Source organism: Triturus cristatus, chromosome 9 (assembly GCF_964204655.1).
Source record: "Triturus cristatus chromosome 9, aTriCri1.1, whole genome shotgun sequence".
Taxonomy (NCBI): Eukaryota; Metazoa; Chordata; class Amphibia; order Caudata; family Salamandridae; genus Triturus; species Triturus cristatus.
In genome coordinates, this window is record NC_140592.1 from 692,143 (window position 1) to 709,548 (window position 17,406).

The following is a 17,406-nucleotide window of genomic DNA, read 5'->3' on the forward strand; positions in this document are numbered from 1 at the left end:
ACGGAAATGTGTGGAAACGAACAAAGGGATGACTCTACTAGAAGAAAACCTTAATTAATCTCTATCACTCTGTGCCACTATACTGACCAACATTACTTTATAAGTCTGGAATCACAAGCATGTACCAGTTCAAAGCACTGGAAGTTTTTTATCTGCAAACAAACAATAACTACATTCACAAAACAAAACATTTTATTACACATATCTTACAGGATTATAGTATGACATATCAAAAACACATGGCTGTACTTCATTTCTCTTCCAAAGGACACATTTTCAATATGACTGCAAAAGCTGCACAGTGAGTGCAGTCCATAGAGGAGATAGTCCAATGTAGATCCACACAGAAGGAAGCAACGAGCCCCTCATACAACAGCAGTGTGTATTCTCTATATATGTAAGTTATGTTTTTTTCGGACTCCTCCAATCCAGAAAGTTACCGCATTTCAGCCCATCCATTCGGGCCTCTTCAGGACAGGGGGAGAAGAGGACATGGGGCCACCGAACGGTAGAGCTCCTGTAGCTTGTCCGGCTTATTGTGCTAACAAAGTCGCAGTAAGGAAGCAGGCACCTGTAATGAGGAGTACGCCGGTAGGTGCGTGTATGCTCTATTGCTCACTGAGGTGCCAAAAGGTCTGTCTCTGGAAGAGGGCTCCGGCCATCCACTTAAGTCTGTCAGTTGGCCCTCGACTGCAAATTGGTGTACGACGGCAATTAGTCTCTTTGTCGGCCTGTGATCCTACCTGTCCTAAGATCGGGTAAGTGGAAGCCTGTGGAAAAAGCCTCTCCACAGATGAGTCGAGGCGGCAGAAGTGCCAGCGAGGTCACATGCACTGGAATGGTGGCAACACTTTTCTCACCTTTTGTGATCTACGTCTGTCTGGCGCCTTGTGGTGTAAATGGGGCATGCTAAGTTAATCATGTCATATTAGGCACCCTTAACTGAATGATACTACAGAAGGTGCCACCCTGTTAATGTCGCTGTAAGCCCGGCGCCTTCCCCAAACATAATGAGATTATGCGGAGAGAGAGGGCTTGGGAGAAGTTGCTACGGCACTTCTTGTTTTTGAAGTTAGACTATGTCAGAAAAATTCATGCTCACATGGTGAAACCACCCGCTGCTGTGACCAATTGCCCCCATCCTACCTCATGAACAGCCAATAAAAGATCCAGGAAATGAAAAGCGGGACGGGCAGGGAGAAGCAGATATAGCACTTATTGTTTTTCGAGGTAGACTATGTCAGTAAAATTCAAACTCACACGGTGAAACCACCCGCTGCTGTGACCCATTTCCCCTTCTTTTCCCCATGCACAGCCAATAAAAGATAAAGCAAATGAAAAGCAGGACGGGCTAATAAAAGTAAGACGGGCGGAAAACAGCAACAAAAACAAGACAAGCCCGGCGGAGCGTGGCGCGCGCGCGCTTGGTGGCGGGGGAGCGCATTCCAGGCGGGGGAGCAAGCCCTTTGAAGTGCTCCCAAAAAGCGGAGTGCATGGCGGCACCAAGCGCGTGATTGTGCGCGTGCTAGCAATGCAATCCGCTTTTTGGGAGCACTTTGAAATGCCCTTTTACAATAGTCTCGCCTTGCGATCGCTAACGCGATAGCAAGGCGAGACCTAAAAAAGCAAACACTCATAGGGAATACAACTTAACGCTTTTACACTCATTATTCGGTATTCAATGAGTGTTTTTGCTTGAAAAAAGCAAACAACATGAAAAGAAAAGTAGCGCTTCACTGGCAAACTCTGCATTTGCAATGCAATAGGTCTCGCATTTACGAGGGTTTCAGCTATTGACAATGCAAATACCAATGCCTTTAATTTTTGTTTTGGTTTTTAAAACATAAGTAAAAGGCATTGTTATTTACATTGCCAATAGCTTACACTTGCCTAAAAGCGACACCTATTGCATTGCAAATGCTTGTTATTTTATCTTGTTATTCCTAGGTTGCTAAAACGCATTCTCCTTGGGGTCGCGATGGTACAACTAATCAGGGGCAGGTACATCTGGCGTGCTCCCCCTCTCTCTCTCTCACTAGAATTAACTTTCGCGGCCGCGGCGCTTGTGTTTCAGTGCTTGTGTTCACAAGACACTGGTGCAAGCTTAAAATGTATAGCGAGAAGCAACTCAAAATCTCTGCCTGTTTCTTGTGTGAAAATGTTTACTCCTTCGTGTGAAAATTTTACATGACAGTGGGAACCCCATTTTCCACAGTTCGTGTAATTCTATGTAACCCTCTGAATCTTGTGATGCTCGGCTTGCATGTCAAAGTGCTCAGACATTTCTTATGGTTTGAGGGTGCGTTTTAATTGCAGCTGCGGGCTAGAGCTGCTGCAGCAACCTAGCTTACAGCCATGTCGAGATTTTAGTGCTGCAATTTAGAGGATCATGTCTCTGAGACAACAATCCGTTTGTAAGTCACATAATGCCTTGGCTGCCGTATATAGAAGACCTGCTCTTGATCATGAGGGACGGAGTTGATATCTTGAAGCATATTTCTGTCATTTTAATGAACATGCATCTAAGTGAGCTAACTGTGATCTGTTTGTTGGCTGCTGGGAGCACACAGACACATAAAAGTGTTTAAGTTGGTAAACGTCAGTGAACTGCCAGCTGCAGTAATTGCTCAAACCTTTGCATAAAGTAAAGATTTGAAGACAGTAAAGGGGTGAAAAACAGGTGTGTTATTTCATCGGCGCTCAGCATCTGATGTGTGCTGCAGGCTTCGCAGTCAGTGGAAGGAGCAAGGCAAGGAACGGAACTCCCTGTAGGAATACATGAATTCTAACCGAGGAGACATGAAACCGAATTGCCTAACCTTTTCACGGCGTAGGTATTACATATGCATGGGGAATAATCATAAAGTATGCAGAGAGTTACATTCACAAAGGTGCAATTTATGGATGTGTATTTGTGTGCATGCTGTACGACAAGTACAGTAGTTGTCCGACATTACTACACATTGATTTTTTTTAACACTAATAATGTTCCATTGCTGATACATGCCAGTAATTGTACTGTCTCATAAAATATTGGTATTGGGCATCATCTGAAATTACGCAAGGTGCTCTCATATTCCTTATGTTGTTATCCGGTTCTGAGGAGAAATATGCAACGGTTTCCTCCTGTTCACAGCAGGTTGAACATGTCAGTGAATGGTCTAGCGGTGGTCGGGCAATCGGCAGAGTGAAGAGGCAGGGGCTCTAAGGAGGGGCGAAAGAACAACAAAGCCTCATTAAAAAGAAAATGGTCTTTTAAAGACCTGTGAAGCACTCGGGTGCGGCTGTGTGTGCTCCGGGAAGCTGTCTCAGCCTGGGCTGACACCTCTTAACCGTCTAAGGAGGGGGAGACAGCAGATGGTTGGGGGGTGATTCTATTGATGTAAATTTAGACCTCACTCGAGGGGCGGGGCGGAGCGGAGCTGGGGCATCAACAATAGAGTTTTGTGTTACTGGAGGCTGGTCTGCAGGAGCAGGTACTAGTATTTTCCCGTTTTTATATATAAATACAGATAAAGGAAAACTTGTTTTCCGTCTGTATTTATATGTAAAAATCCGTTTAAACGGAAAACCGGGAGCCCTAATTATACCTGACGCAGGTATAATGTAGCGCAGGGGTTTACAAAGTGACGCATCTGCCTAGATGCGCCACTTTTTAGATAGGGTTCAGTATGTCGCAATTTGTACGCTGCCACTGCGTCACGAAAAAGTGACCCAACGTTGCTGTAAGGCCTCATAAATAAGGCCTCCTATTCAGGGTTTTAAAGATGGTTTTTATCTGCATACCCATTTAAACAATAAGGCTTATGTTCAATATCATTGCAGAAGCTTGGCATATTTGTTGTGCGTGGTACTTAGCTCAGGAAGTTAACGCTGAATGCCTCACTCTCCGGTAGACTTCAGTTAAACTGGCTGATGCGATTCTGCATGGCTTGTCCCATTGCAAAGGTTCCTCTCCAACAGTCACACTCTGTGCTCAGCTTTTATAATAATATTTATTTGTTGTTGAATCTTTCAGGATAAGCAATCAGCAGAGAGTGGTAGGATGCCCTTTAGTTATTTCCATTCTTTAGTACTGTGTTTCTTGAACAGTAACAGTCAACGAGACACATAGTTATGAACCGTGTCAACTTTATATTAAAAAATATTTTTTGAATTTTATATAGCACGAACTTGCCCCGAGTTATCAGAGCACTTTACGAGGGTTGAACAGACATCACTTTTACAAAGTATACAAATAACTAATAGTAGCTATACAGAGTTGTAATATACAATCATAGGTAGATTAATTGTTCGATTGTTCCGGACGTACAGATGCTCAGATTGATCAGTAATGGGAGGGATAGTGCACAGAAGCAAGCCAATTATCTTAGGTGGATGGATACAGGTGATTGTTGAGTAGGAATAATTTTAGTTTTTTTCTAAAGCATAGGAATGATATAAATGTCACGTAGTTCTTGGGTAGAGCATTCCAAACTCTGGTCGCATTCCCAGAGAAGGACCGAGCAAGTGATTTTTTAGGCCTCACCTATGCAGCGCGCATGCGCTGCATAGGAGGACCTTTAGCCGTCCCTCTGCTCTTTTTGGAAGCACATACTCGTGCTTGTGGCGGCATCCACCTTGCGGGAGCGAGCAGGGGCGTGCCTACAAGCACGAGTATGTGCTTCCAAAAAGAGCCGAACGCTCGCGCACGCATGCACAAATGCATCACTTCTGGGCCAGCAAACACACGATTGCAGTGCCAGCAGTGTGTTTTGCTTTTACTGTGACAAGCACGCGTGTGCTTTAAAATAGCAGCATTAGTTATTCACTCGTGCACGGCAATCATTTACTCCGTGTTTTGCTTTTACTGTGTATGCTTCAAAATAGCAGCATTAGTTATTCACTCGTGCACGGCTATCATTTACTTTATGTTTTGCTTTTACTGTGACAGTTTTCTCATCATTTCTTCCCTCGTGCTCTATCTTGCTTTCTTTTTTTTATCATTCACTCTGTGTTTTGATTTTATCTTTTCTCACTATTTGTCACCATGTCCACCACCACCACGTCCACCACCACTACCATGTCCACGACCACCACCAAGTCCACCACCACCACCACCATGTCCACCACCACCACCACCACGTCCACCCCCACGTACACCACCACGCCCACCACCACCACGTCCACCACCACCACCACGTCCACCACCACCACACCCACCACCACCACCACCACGCCCACCACCACCACCACGTCCACCACCATTGCCACGTTCACCACCTCCACGTCCACCACCACAACCACGTCCACCACCATGTCCACCACCACCACGTCCACCACCACGTACCCCACCACCACGTCCATCACCACGTCGTCTACCACATCGACCACCATGTCCACCACCACCATGTCCACCACCACCACATCCACCACCATCAAGTCCACCACCACCAAGTCCACCACCACCACGGCCACCACCAAGCCCACCACGACCACGTACACCACCACCATGTCCGCCACCACAACACCCACCACCACATCCACCACCACATCCATGTCCATCACCACGATATCCACCACCACCACTACCATGTCCACCACCACCATGTACACCACCACGTCCACCACCACCATGTCCACCACCACCACCATGTACACCACATCCACCACCACCACGTCCACAACCACATCCACCACCACCATGTCCACCAACACCACCACGTCCACCACCACCACCACGTCCACCACCACCACATCCACCACCACCATGTCCACCACCACATCCACCACCACATCCACCACTACCACCACGTCCACCACCACCAAATCCACCACCACATCCACCACCACCACGTCCACCACCACCACCACATCCACCACCACCACCATGTCCACCACCACCACGTTCACCACCACGTCCACCACCATGTCTACCACCACCACATCCACCACCACCATTTCCACCACCAACACGTCCTCCACCACCACCATGTCCTCCACCACGTCCTCCACCACCACCATGTCCTCCACCACGTCCGCCACCCCCACATCCACCACCACGTCCACCACCACCATGTCCACCATCACGTCCACCACCACCACGTCCACCACCACTACCATGTCCACCACCACGTCCACCTCCACCACCACCAACACATCCACCACCACCACATCCACCACCACCACCATGTCCACCACCTCCACGTCCTCCACCCCCACATCCACCACGTCCACCACCACATCCACCACCACCACGTCCACTGCCACCACCTCGTCCACCACCTCCACCACCACCACCCATGTCAGGTAAAGTGTCACTGGAGGGCAGGGGTAATAGGAGTGTCAACCCCGGCTGTACATGGGACATTTAAGGATGCATTGGGTGCGAGAAGACAGGAATAGGGGCTAGAAGTATTACACCAGACCCAAAATACATTTTGAAGAGGCGCAATGTCACAGAGGCTCCTCTAAAAGCATTTGCAGCATCTCTACCTCACAGTGGCATACCTGCACGAGCCACTCACTCAAAACAAGCATTGGCATAGCCAATAGGTCTCACCTTTGGGACCTTATAAGTGTTTAGCCATGCAACACTTGATGTTGTTGCATCAAGGATTTTGTGCTGGATAACTAAACACTTATAAGGTCCCAAAGGCGAGACCTATTGGCTATGCCAATCCTTGTCTTTCTTGAATTCGGGAGGAATCAAGAGTAAGGTGTTGAAAATTCACAGAGGCCTCTTTAGGCTGGCTTTTGATAATTTGTGTGCGAGGTAGTTTGGTTTCTCTGTGTAAAAAACTTTGTGGGTTTTGCAAGCCATCTTAAATATGCTTCTTGCTTCAATTCGAAGCCAAATGATTTTTTTTTAAAGTGGGAGTGTTGTGATCATAATGTCTCCCTTCTGAGAGAAGTCTAGCTACTGCGTTAAGCGTAGTCCTCATGGGGATACAGTGTTTGTTTGATGTGCCGGTGATAGCTTAGAGAGGACTAGAGTTTACACTATAGTCGTTCGATCTTAAATACATTCTGAAAATATGTTCAAGCAAACTTGATTATCATGTTGTAGTTAAAATAACATAAACTACATAGGCATCTTATATTAATCACATGGTTTCACTTCTGATTGATTAGCACATGTAATTCAAAAAGTGGAAAGACTAGAAAAGAAAAGTCATAATTATCACTACAGTACGACCCCCCTCTTTGGATTAGGTCAACAAATAATGATGGCTCTTTTCAATGGGTCTTTCTTTCCCTCTTGGGCTATGGTGGCACATCCCATGTTGTGTTGACGGAGTCTTTATGTGAGTGAGAGACCTATTTGTGTTGATGGTTCCAAGGCAATCAGTCATTACTGTTCTGTGCCACTGATATCCTGGACCCACCATATTACTGAACTGCAAGATTATTGCCAAGCACAGATGTTTGTCAGAGCAGAAACTACAACACATCATGCTACTGTTCTCAGGCCAGGACGCTCCCCCCACCGCTCCAGCGTTCCCTGCTGGTGCTGTGTCCTCTGTCTGCTGCCCCTCGCTGCTGCTGGGAGTTCGAGGCCCTCCTCCTTCCGCAGGCTCCCGCTTGCGCCTCATCCCTGGTGGCCCAGTGGTGGGCGGTAAGTATTCGGTCTGATCTGCTGCCTGTTTCCTGTATTTGTATTGTATCTGTTGGCTGTTTTCTCTGTGTGCTGCTTTAGTCACTGTTGCCTGTATTTGTTGCCTGTTTTGCTGTGCGCTGCTTAAATAACTGTTGCCTGTGTTTTTGTTGCCTGTTTCCTTTCTGCTGTGCCGTAAGTTCTTCGCCGCCCCGCTTCCCGCACTCCCCGCATTCCTTTCCCGCGGCCCCGCCCCCCTCCTCTCCCATTCGCTTCCCGCCACCCGCCTCCCAGCTGCTCCTCCCTCCCTCCACCCCTTCCTCATGCAGGACGCTGCGCGGCGAGGGTGCGAAGCTTGACCTGTTCTCAGGCCAGGACGCTCCACCCACCGCTCCAGCGTTCCCTGCTGGTGCTGTGTCCTCTGTCTGCTGCCCCTCGCTGCTGCTGGGAGTTCGAGGCCCTCCTCCACCCGCAGGCTCCCGCCTGCGCCTCATCCCTGGTGGCCCAGTGGTGGGCGGTAAGTATTCGGTCTGATCTGCTGCCTGTTTCCTGTATTTGTATTGTATTTGTTGCCTGTTTTCTGTGTGCGCTGCTTTAGTCACTGTTGCCTGTATTTGTTGCCTGTTTGTCTGTGCGCTGCTTAAATAACTGTTGCCTGTGTTTTTGTTGCCTGTTTCCTTTCTGCTGTGCCTTAAGTTCTTCACCGCCCCGCTCCCCGCATTCCTTTCCCGCCGCTGCGTCCCCTGCGGCCCCGCCCCCCTCCTCTCCCATTCGCTTCCCGCCACCTGCCTCCCAGCTGCTCCTCCCTCCCTCCACCCCTTCTTACTGCAGGACGCTGCGCGGCCGTGCAGCGGACGCGCCGCTGGCGCGCCTGAGTCGCGCCAGAGGCAAGCCCGTCTGCGCCTGGACCGCGCCCCATGACAGAACCCCTGGACCCCGCGCACCCCACCGCACCATACCCAGCCTCAGCTACGACGCCGACTCCCTCCATGCTCTGAAAACCGGCCGAGACCAACGCTGCAACCAGGCCGCCTCGAAACGCACCCACGGACCCTTTTCCTGCCGCAGCTGCAGTTTCACCTGGGACAGAACCACCAAACCATCAAGGACCAGACCCAACCACCTCCACTGCATACTCCTCAACACCCGCTCCGCACGCAGACACGCCATCGAGCTCTGTGACCTGCTCGACGCCACTACCCTGGACATAGCCTTCCTGACGAGATGTAGTGGAACGACTCCTCTGCACCAGACATCGCCATTGCCATCCCAGACGGCTACAAGATCACCCGCAGGGACCGCGCCAACGGCATCGGAGGAGGAATTGCCATTGTCCACAAGTCCACCCTCAAGGTCACCACCCACACAGACGACACCCTCAACACCGGCGAACACCTGCACTTCCAGATCCACACCGACCCCAACACCACCACTCGCCTCCACGGACTACATCCTCCTCGGGGACCTGAACGTCCACCTCGAGTACAACAACGACGTCAACTCCACCACGCTGATCGGCAACCTCGCCAACCTCGGCCTCAGACAACTCGTCACTGCACCCACCCACGCCGCCGGCCTCACGCTGGACGCCGTCTTCTCCACAAGCACCTACGTCACCTTCGACCACTCCACCGAACCCCGCTGGACTGACCACCGCTGCATTCACTTCACCTTCAAAAAACCAACCATGCACCACCGCACCCAACAGCCGCCTCGCCGCGGCTGGAGCAAAGTCACCGAAGACCAGCTGCTCACCACCCTCTCCCAGAACCTACCCACCCACCCCACCAACCCAGACGCCGCAGCCCGCAACCTCAGACAGTGGATCGACGACTGTGCCAACACCCTCGCCCCACTGAAGAAACCCTCCAACAGCCACACCAGCAAGAGAGCCACCTGGTTCACCGACGAGCTCCTGGCCTCCAAGCGCGCATGCCGGAAACTGGAGAAGAAATGGCTCCACGAATGTACACCGGACAACCACGCTGCCCACAAGGACGCAACCCGCAGACACCACCACCTCATCAGATCAGCCAAGAGGTCCTCCTTCAAAGACCGCCTGGATAACAACGCACATGATAGCAAAGAGCTCTTCCGCATCGTTAAAGAACTCTCCAACCCCAGCGCCAACACCAACGACATCCCGCCCTCACAGGAACTGTACGACTCATCTTCTTCCACCGCAAGATCGCTGACATCCACGACAGCTTCAACACCACGACCGACCCGACCACGCCAGACTCCACCCCTCCTCCGAACACCAACAACGCCAACCGCCTTACCTCCTGGTCCAACGTCAGCGACGACGAGACACGCAAGGTCATGAACTCCATCCACTCAGGATCTCCGACAGACCCGTACCCACACCACATATTCAGCAGATGCAGCCATCGCCCCCCAACTACGGAAGGTCATCAACATCTCCTTCGAAACAGCGACATTCCCGGAAAGCTGGAAGCATGCCGAAATCAATGCCCTCCTCAAGAAGCCCAGGGCGGACCTCAAGAACTTCCGGCCCATCTCCCTGCTCCCGTTCCCGGCGAAGGTCTTCGAGAAAATCGTCAACAAGCAACTGACCCGCCACCTCGAAGACAACACCCTGGACCCGTCCCAATCCGGATTCAGACAAAACCACAGCACCGAGACTGCCCTCATCGCCGCCACAGACGACATCACGTGCCAATTAGACAACGGCGAAACATCAGCCCTCATCCTCCTGGACTTCTCGGCCGCCTTCGACGCGGTCTGCCATCGCACTCTAAAAACACGCCTTCAAGAAGCCGGTATCCAAGAGAAGGCCCTCGACTGGACAACATCCTTCCTCTCCGGCAGATCCCGGAGCGTCTGCCTCCCACCCTTCCGATCCGAAGCCACCGACATCACCTGCGGCGTCCCCCAGGGCTACTCCCTCAGCCCTACGCTGTTCAACATCTACATGGCCCCCCTCGCACAAGTGGCCCGCCACCACAACCTCAACATCATCTCCTACGCCGATGACACTCAGCTCATCCTCTCCCTCACCAAGGACCTAAGCACCGCCAAAACCAACATCCACAACGGAATGAAGGCCATCGCCGACTGGATGAGGAGCAGCCGGCTGAAACTGAACTCGGACAAGACGGAGGTCCTCATCCTCGGACCCAACCCCTCGGCCTGGGATGACTCCTGGTGGCCGACCACTCTGGGGACAGCACCGACACCCACCGACCATGCACGCAATCTAGGATTCTTCCTCAACTCCTCCCTCTCCATGTCCAAACAGGTCAACGCCGTCTCCTCCTCCTGCTACAACACCCTCCGCACGCTTCGCAGGATCTACAAGTGGATCCCAACCGAAACAAGAAGAACGGTGACACAGGCCCTCGTCAGCAGCAGGCTGGACTACAGCAACGCACTCTACGCCGGAATCCCAGCCAAACACCTACGACGACTACAGCGCATCTAAAATGCCTCCACCCGACTGATCGTCAACGTCCCCTGCCGCAGCCACATCACCCCCACCTGACAAACCTACACTGGCACCCCGTCGACAAGAGGATCACCTTCAAACTCCTCACCCACGCACACAAAGCACTCCACGACACCGGACCAGCCTACTTGAACAGCAGACTCAGCTTCCACACCCCCACCCGCCAGCTCCGCTCCGCCAGCCTCGCCCTCGCCGCCGTCCCCCGCATCCAACGAACAATCTCCAGCGGCAGATCCTTCTCCTACCTCGCTGCCAAGACCTGGAACACCCTACCTACCCACCTACGGCAGACGGAAGACCTACTCGCCTTCAGAATACTCCTCAAGACCTGGCTCTTCGAGCAGTAGCAAACCCCCCCCCCCCCCCCTCTCAGCGCCTTGAGACCCTCACGGGTGAGTAGCGCGCTTTACAAATACTATGATTGATTGGTTGATTGACTAGAATGCTTTAGTAAAAACAGACAGCCAAAAAACTGTGGAGGTAAGTGTTGAGAAGTCTTTTCTACTCTTAACGCCATATACATACCTTGAAGAGGCGTGTATCGCTAAGGTACATACATGTGCAGTTAAATATAGTAGTCCTATGTTTACTTATACATATGTATTTTGTCAATATATTGATTACTAATATTTTTAATACAATGTTCACTTAGAACGATATTTAAAACTTGATGTTCCGGTGCCGCACGCGAGAAGTCTTCTCCAGCACTTGACTCTCAGGGTCCAGTGACAGCACAGCCAAGGTTTACTCAAGGACATGGGGTGGACTAGACTCTCAGAACATATTAGAGTAACCCTAACTACCCCAAAACACTGAATAACCAGTGACTGCTCTATTTTATAAAAACAAAAGTATAATTTCATATACATTTACCCGAACATCATACATGAAATGAAATTCACAAAGAAAACAAAACTGCTTTAGCTCTTTTATGGCCACAGATCCGACACAAGTGTTATTAAAGTTTCTTAGTGCTAAGCTTTCCTCATGGTGTAAACTTTGAAGATGGTTACACAATGACCTGGCCTTGCAATCCTTGGGTCCATGGTCTAGGAGGTAAAGCATAACACATGATTTTAATCTCTCGCAGATCCTACTCAGGAGCTACCAGCTCCGGTTGCTACACCTCCCAGCCTGTTTTCCAGCTCTACTTGCTTGGATCCGAGCTACTATTTTGGAGTGAGAAACAGTTTTATAAGGTATTGATATACTTCTTACAAAACGCTTCCGGACCCACAGAAACACAATTAGATCTTACTCTGAAGAAGATGATGTAGTGTTCACCCACAAAGCCTGGAAATAAATGGTCAGAGGGAGGTTGCACGGGCAATCTATAGGGCTTAATTAAAGCCAAGAGTCACAGCAATCCTCTAACCCACAGGACTACCCTTGGGCGACTAAAGGTTATTCTAGTGTCCACTCTACAGAAACCATGTTCAGGACACGGCTGTTGTTAGTAGCAGGACACGGCTGTCTGAAAACATCCTTAACTTTGGAATGACCAGTCATAGGTTTTCCTAGCAGCAGGGGCAAAGACTCTGGTGACAGGGAAAAAGTTGGAGACTGCATATCACGGCCAACTGCTGAAATCTCCAGAAGCGCTGGAAGGATTTCCATAAGGTCAGCAATTCAAAGGTAAATACAGCCAGGTCTAGTTATGTCCTAGGCCAGAACATGGCGCTAAGTAGGTTCCACAGGTACCTGAAAGCAAGCAGGGGCAAACAATGGTTTCCCTGCAGCACAAGTGTGGTTAGGGATAACTGGAGCTCACCAACAATGTGTGCAGCTGACAACATCTCCCCTGGTCGTTGGGAAATGCAGACAGATGTTGTAGCTTCCCCTCCAGCACTTCAGCTGAGTGATCCCATACCCTGAATGGTGAGGACCTCTCACAGCTCTACAAATGGCTGGCCTGACGCACTTCCTCTTACAGGCATGCTCTCCGTACAGTATAGTGCACGGTTCCCTCTTACACTAATGAGGTAAATCTACTTCTAAGGCACTCCCCCAGAACATCCTGACAGGTTCTTGTTCACGATTCGACCTTAGTCTGGGAGGCAGTAGCAATCACTCTCTATTCCTGGAACTCAGTGCTCCTTCAAGGTACTGGTGCACAGCCCCATCCTTCTGAGTGGAGTATTCTGGAGCTGGGGACTGGTCGAGCTGGCCGGGTTTTATCGTCAGACTGCGTCGGATACTCCAGGACTGCATATGGAGTAAGACATGGAGTAAGACCTCTGACCCTCAGTCTAGGTCCACTCTCTCCACGCAGCTCAGCTGTGCCGTTTCCTGCTCTCCAGACCCCGACCTCATCCTGGGAGGTTCGACGCTGCTGCCCGCGCCTGCTGCCCACCCCACCTAGGAACCAGCCTGCCTCCAGCCCACTCCACGCCCTGCTGCCACCGTAATTAATTTAATCAGTTTTACTTTATGTAAGTTGAGTTGAGTTTTAGGCAGCTGTTGGTCATTCAGACTGCGACGTCCTGCATTCCTTTCTGGAGGTTCAGTCTGGTGTTGGTGGAGTCTTTGGGGAGGGAGAGGATGAGCTGGGTGTCGTCAGCGTAGGATATGATGTTGAGGCCGTGTTGTCGGACGATAGCGGCGAGGGGGGCCATGTAGATGTTGAAGAGGGTCAGGCTGAGTGATGACCCCTGTGAGACTCCACAGGTGATTTCCGTCGGATCGGAGAGCAAGGGTGGCAGTCTAATCCTTTAGCTTCTTCCGGGGGGAGGAAGGAACGGATCCATTCTAGGGCGGTTCCTTGTATGCCGGCACTGTGTAGTCTGGCGACAAGTGTGGATGGGAGACGATGTCGAAAGCAGCTGATAGGTCGAGTAGAATCAGGGCTGCGTAGTGGCCTTGGTCAAGGAGGGCGCGGATGTCCTCTGTGGCGGCTAGTAGGGCCGTCTCGGTGCTGTGGTTGCTTCGATATCCTGATTGGGAAGGGTAGAGGATGGCATTGTCTTCGATTAATCTTTTCAGTTCCCCGTTAACTGTTTTCTCCGCAACTTTGGCCACGAAGGGGAGGAGCGAGATGGGGCCATAGTTCTTGAGGTCCGTGGGGTCAGCTGAGGGCTTCTTGAGCAGGGGCCTGACTTCTGCATGTTTCCAGTCATCTGGGAAGGTGCCAAAGCAGGCGGAAGATCCTTCTCTAACATTGCGGCCAAGACCTGGAACGAGTTCCCGGCAGACATCAGAAGCACCCCCTCCCTGAACATTTTCAGGAAGACTTTAAAGATCTGGCTCTTCGGCTGAACAGCTCTGCTGATCATGCCCTCCCCCCCCACCCCCTCACCCCACCAGCGCCTTGAGAGACACTCGGATGAGTAGCGCGCTTACAATTCCCTGATTGAATGTTTGATGGAGGTTATCACACCATCAGAAAGCAGCTGAATGAATGATCTGCAGAGTTAGGACTTTTAATCCCTCACAACCAAACTATGACACTCTCAGCCTGACAAAAGGTGTACACTGAGCTCTCACCTGTCTACCCTTCCAAAAATCCCCAAATCATTCTTCCATAACATTCACATCTTGAGTGTATTTGCGTTTGAGTGATTGCCTCCCATCACAGCTGATACACCGCTCAAAATGTTCGAAATGTATATATACCATGTCATACAGTTTATTTCTCTTGTTTGCAATCCTGGGCTCCCTCTTCCAGTGTACAATGTTTGTTTCGCTGCTACAGATGTTGAGTTCTCACTTTACGATTATCGTTAGCAGATGAATACCAACGTAAACATATTTCTGCAGTTTCAGAGGACTGGCAACCAGAAAGAGACACTGACTCAGCTCCCCTTTTCATTGTATGCATGTATGTATGTATGTTTGTATGCATGTATGCATGTATGTATGTATGTATGCATGTGTATATGTATGCGTGTATGTATGTATGTATGTATGTATGTATGTTTACACATCTGTGCAGATCTGTCTTGGAATATGTAGACCTGCACTTGTCTTGTGCATTACTTTTCAACAAGCAGCTGATATCTGACATGCTAATCTCTGCTTGCACTTGTCTGCTTTGAACAGGTGTGCAAGTGTTGTGTCTCTGTGGAATCTACGCCATCATGTCACAGGTCACTGAGTTCTCACTCACCTGGGGGCTGAGTGACCGTCTGTTTGATCTCACTCTCCTGGACATTCACAGCATGTGGCTCCTCTGCTCGGTCCTTCCCTCTCAGAGACCAGACTGTGGTGGCGATGAGAGGACCTGTCGACAAAAGGAAACAGAAAGCAAGAGAATCATCGTGGATCACTGTATTCGTGAAGTGCCAGTGACTTAGCATCGCTTGCTGGCCACAGCTGGCACAGCTGGACCACTCCCACGACTGCCAGGGAGCACTGGCAGGGACCTGGAGGCAGCACGTGCCCCACAGGGCATGTCTGTGCCAGGTGCCCAATCAGGTAGGTTATAGGCTATGCCCAGCTAGCACTGTGTCAACCCAATGCTCAAACAATACATGTGATGTATCACCAACACATCCAAGCTAATACCCAGCTGTGGAGTTTGGGTACAGCAGCATGCAAAGGGCCCCACACCAGTCCCCTCTGCTCATAAGGACCCCAGGTACTTGGACTGCCAGCTGTGTCCTCCAAAACACTGCAATGAGACAGTGTTTTCAAATTCGTAAAACTGCCTTCATTTTAGGGCGCGTGACATTCCAATTGGTTTGATGGATATTCAGTAGCGTCCTTGCTCAATAGCTTTCCCCCACTTTTTATTTCTACTCCTTCAAACCCTTGGAAAATCTATTTCTGTCCAAAAGCTGTGAATGTTTTCTCAGTGATAGTTACTGTTTAATTGAGCGCACCACAGAGGTCATAATTACAATGAATTCTCAGGTTCTGCTAATGTTCTACCAGTAAATTTCTACTGCCTTGAAAAATAGGAGTCCCCAGCTGCAGGGGTCTGCACTAACTGGGTGCTCAGCCCTGCTGCAGTCTCATGGACACGCCTGGGAGGCTGACAAGTGTCACAATTCACTGGGTTTGTTGGGCAGGACTTTTGTTTCCTTTGAAGATGGGTTTTGAGTCCTTGAGGCACACTGGGCACACACCACATTGGTGACGGATAAGGGATTCCCAGGATAACAGTGGACATTTCTGTGGTTTCACACTCCAACGGGGTTATCACAGTCATAGCTTTTGGGACTGGACTTGTGGTGATCTGGAGTGTGTATGGAATGATTACAGACGTAATTGTTGCTCTGCATTATGGTCATAAATATATGACCTAGTGACATACTTTTGGATCTAAAATGGGAAGTGCTGTGGTCTGTGGTGTAAAACATCTCCAGAGTCAGTGCCAACATTTCCACTCTTCTGCACACATATTTTGCAGGTAACTTGCCAATTAACTACTTGAATAGATGGATACACAATGACTAAGTCAGGTTTCTACAATTCAAGGAAAATAACATGGTACAACTCTGATCACTTCTACTTGGTCTTTGCAGCATCCGGGTTGTTGCTGCGGATACTGCTGGTAAGTGTTGTATCTTACCAGACGTAGCCAAGTTGTATTTTAAGAGTTCCTTTATTAAGATGAGGTTGCAGAATGGCATTCTAGAACAATAAGTTGGTTTCCATGTACATCTGCCCTTCAGCCCCACTAGGAGCAGCCTGCCTGCTGCTCAGCCCATCTTCAAACTGTCACCACTCATCCACACAGGCACCCAGGTATTCCATTCATCACAGTCACACCAACATTCCACTCTCAACACTCACACTGGCTAAGCAGCAGGGAGATAGGTAAACTGGGACACGTATACTTAAATAAGCAGGATATAACAGATACCTTCAGATGCCGGTGAGAAGCTGTCATGCTGCCTCCTCTGTGCTGCGGAGTGTGCTTGTGTCCACCTCGCTTTTTTTAGCCCTGTTGAGGCTTTGGTGCCTCGTTGCTTTTGAACTATGCCAACTCCTGCTGTGGCCACATAGATTGCACCCACATGCACCCACACAGAGAGCCATGTGGAGCTTTGCGGGCAGCTTTCGACCCAAAGGGGGAATGTGTGGGGAATGCAGCATTGATGAGAGAACCGGGAAGCGTACAGTGAGGCTTGTGGCTTAGGACTTGAGCCACCTGATTCAGCATCAGGACCACTCATCCATCCTCCTTCTACCTGTCCCACTGCCTTCTTGCTATATCCCCGCCAGGAGGAGGAGGTAAAATCCCTCACCTTGTAACCAGAGGCGCAACTAGACCCGAACTTCGAGGGGGCTGGTTCTTCAAGCCGGGGGGCATAGACATCATGAGAGCCAATATTAGAAAACACATTGCCAGATTGACTGCTATGCCAGTGCATTCCCCTGAGACACTGAGCACTGCCGTCGTACGATTCATACTTTC

General features: G+C 50.1%; 1 protein-coding gene across 3 annotated transcripts in view; it reads right to left on the minus strand.

Moving 5' to 3' along the window:
* The window catches only part of LOC146797210 (uncharacterized), a 267,418-nt gene that overhangs the window by 196,445 nt on the left and 53,567 nt on the right, over positions 1-17,406 (minus strand). For all 3 annotated transcript variants that reach the window (XM_085624167.1, XM_085624166.1, XM_085624168.1), the window contains one exon: positions 15,151-15,264. In XM_085624167.1, the coding sequence (XP_085480293.1) occupies positions 15,151-15,264 (114 nt within the window). The remainder of the gene's footprint in view (positions 1-15,150; positions 15,265-17,406) is intronic.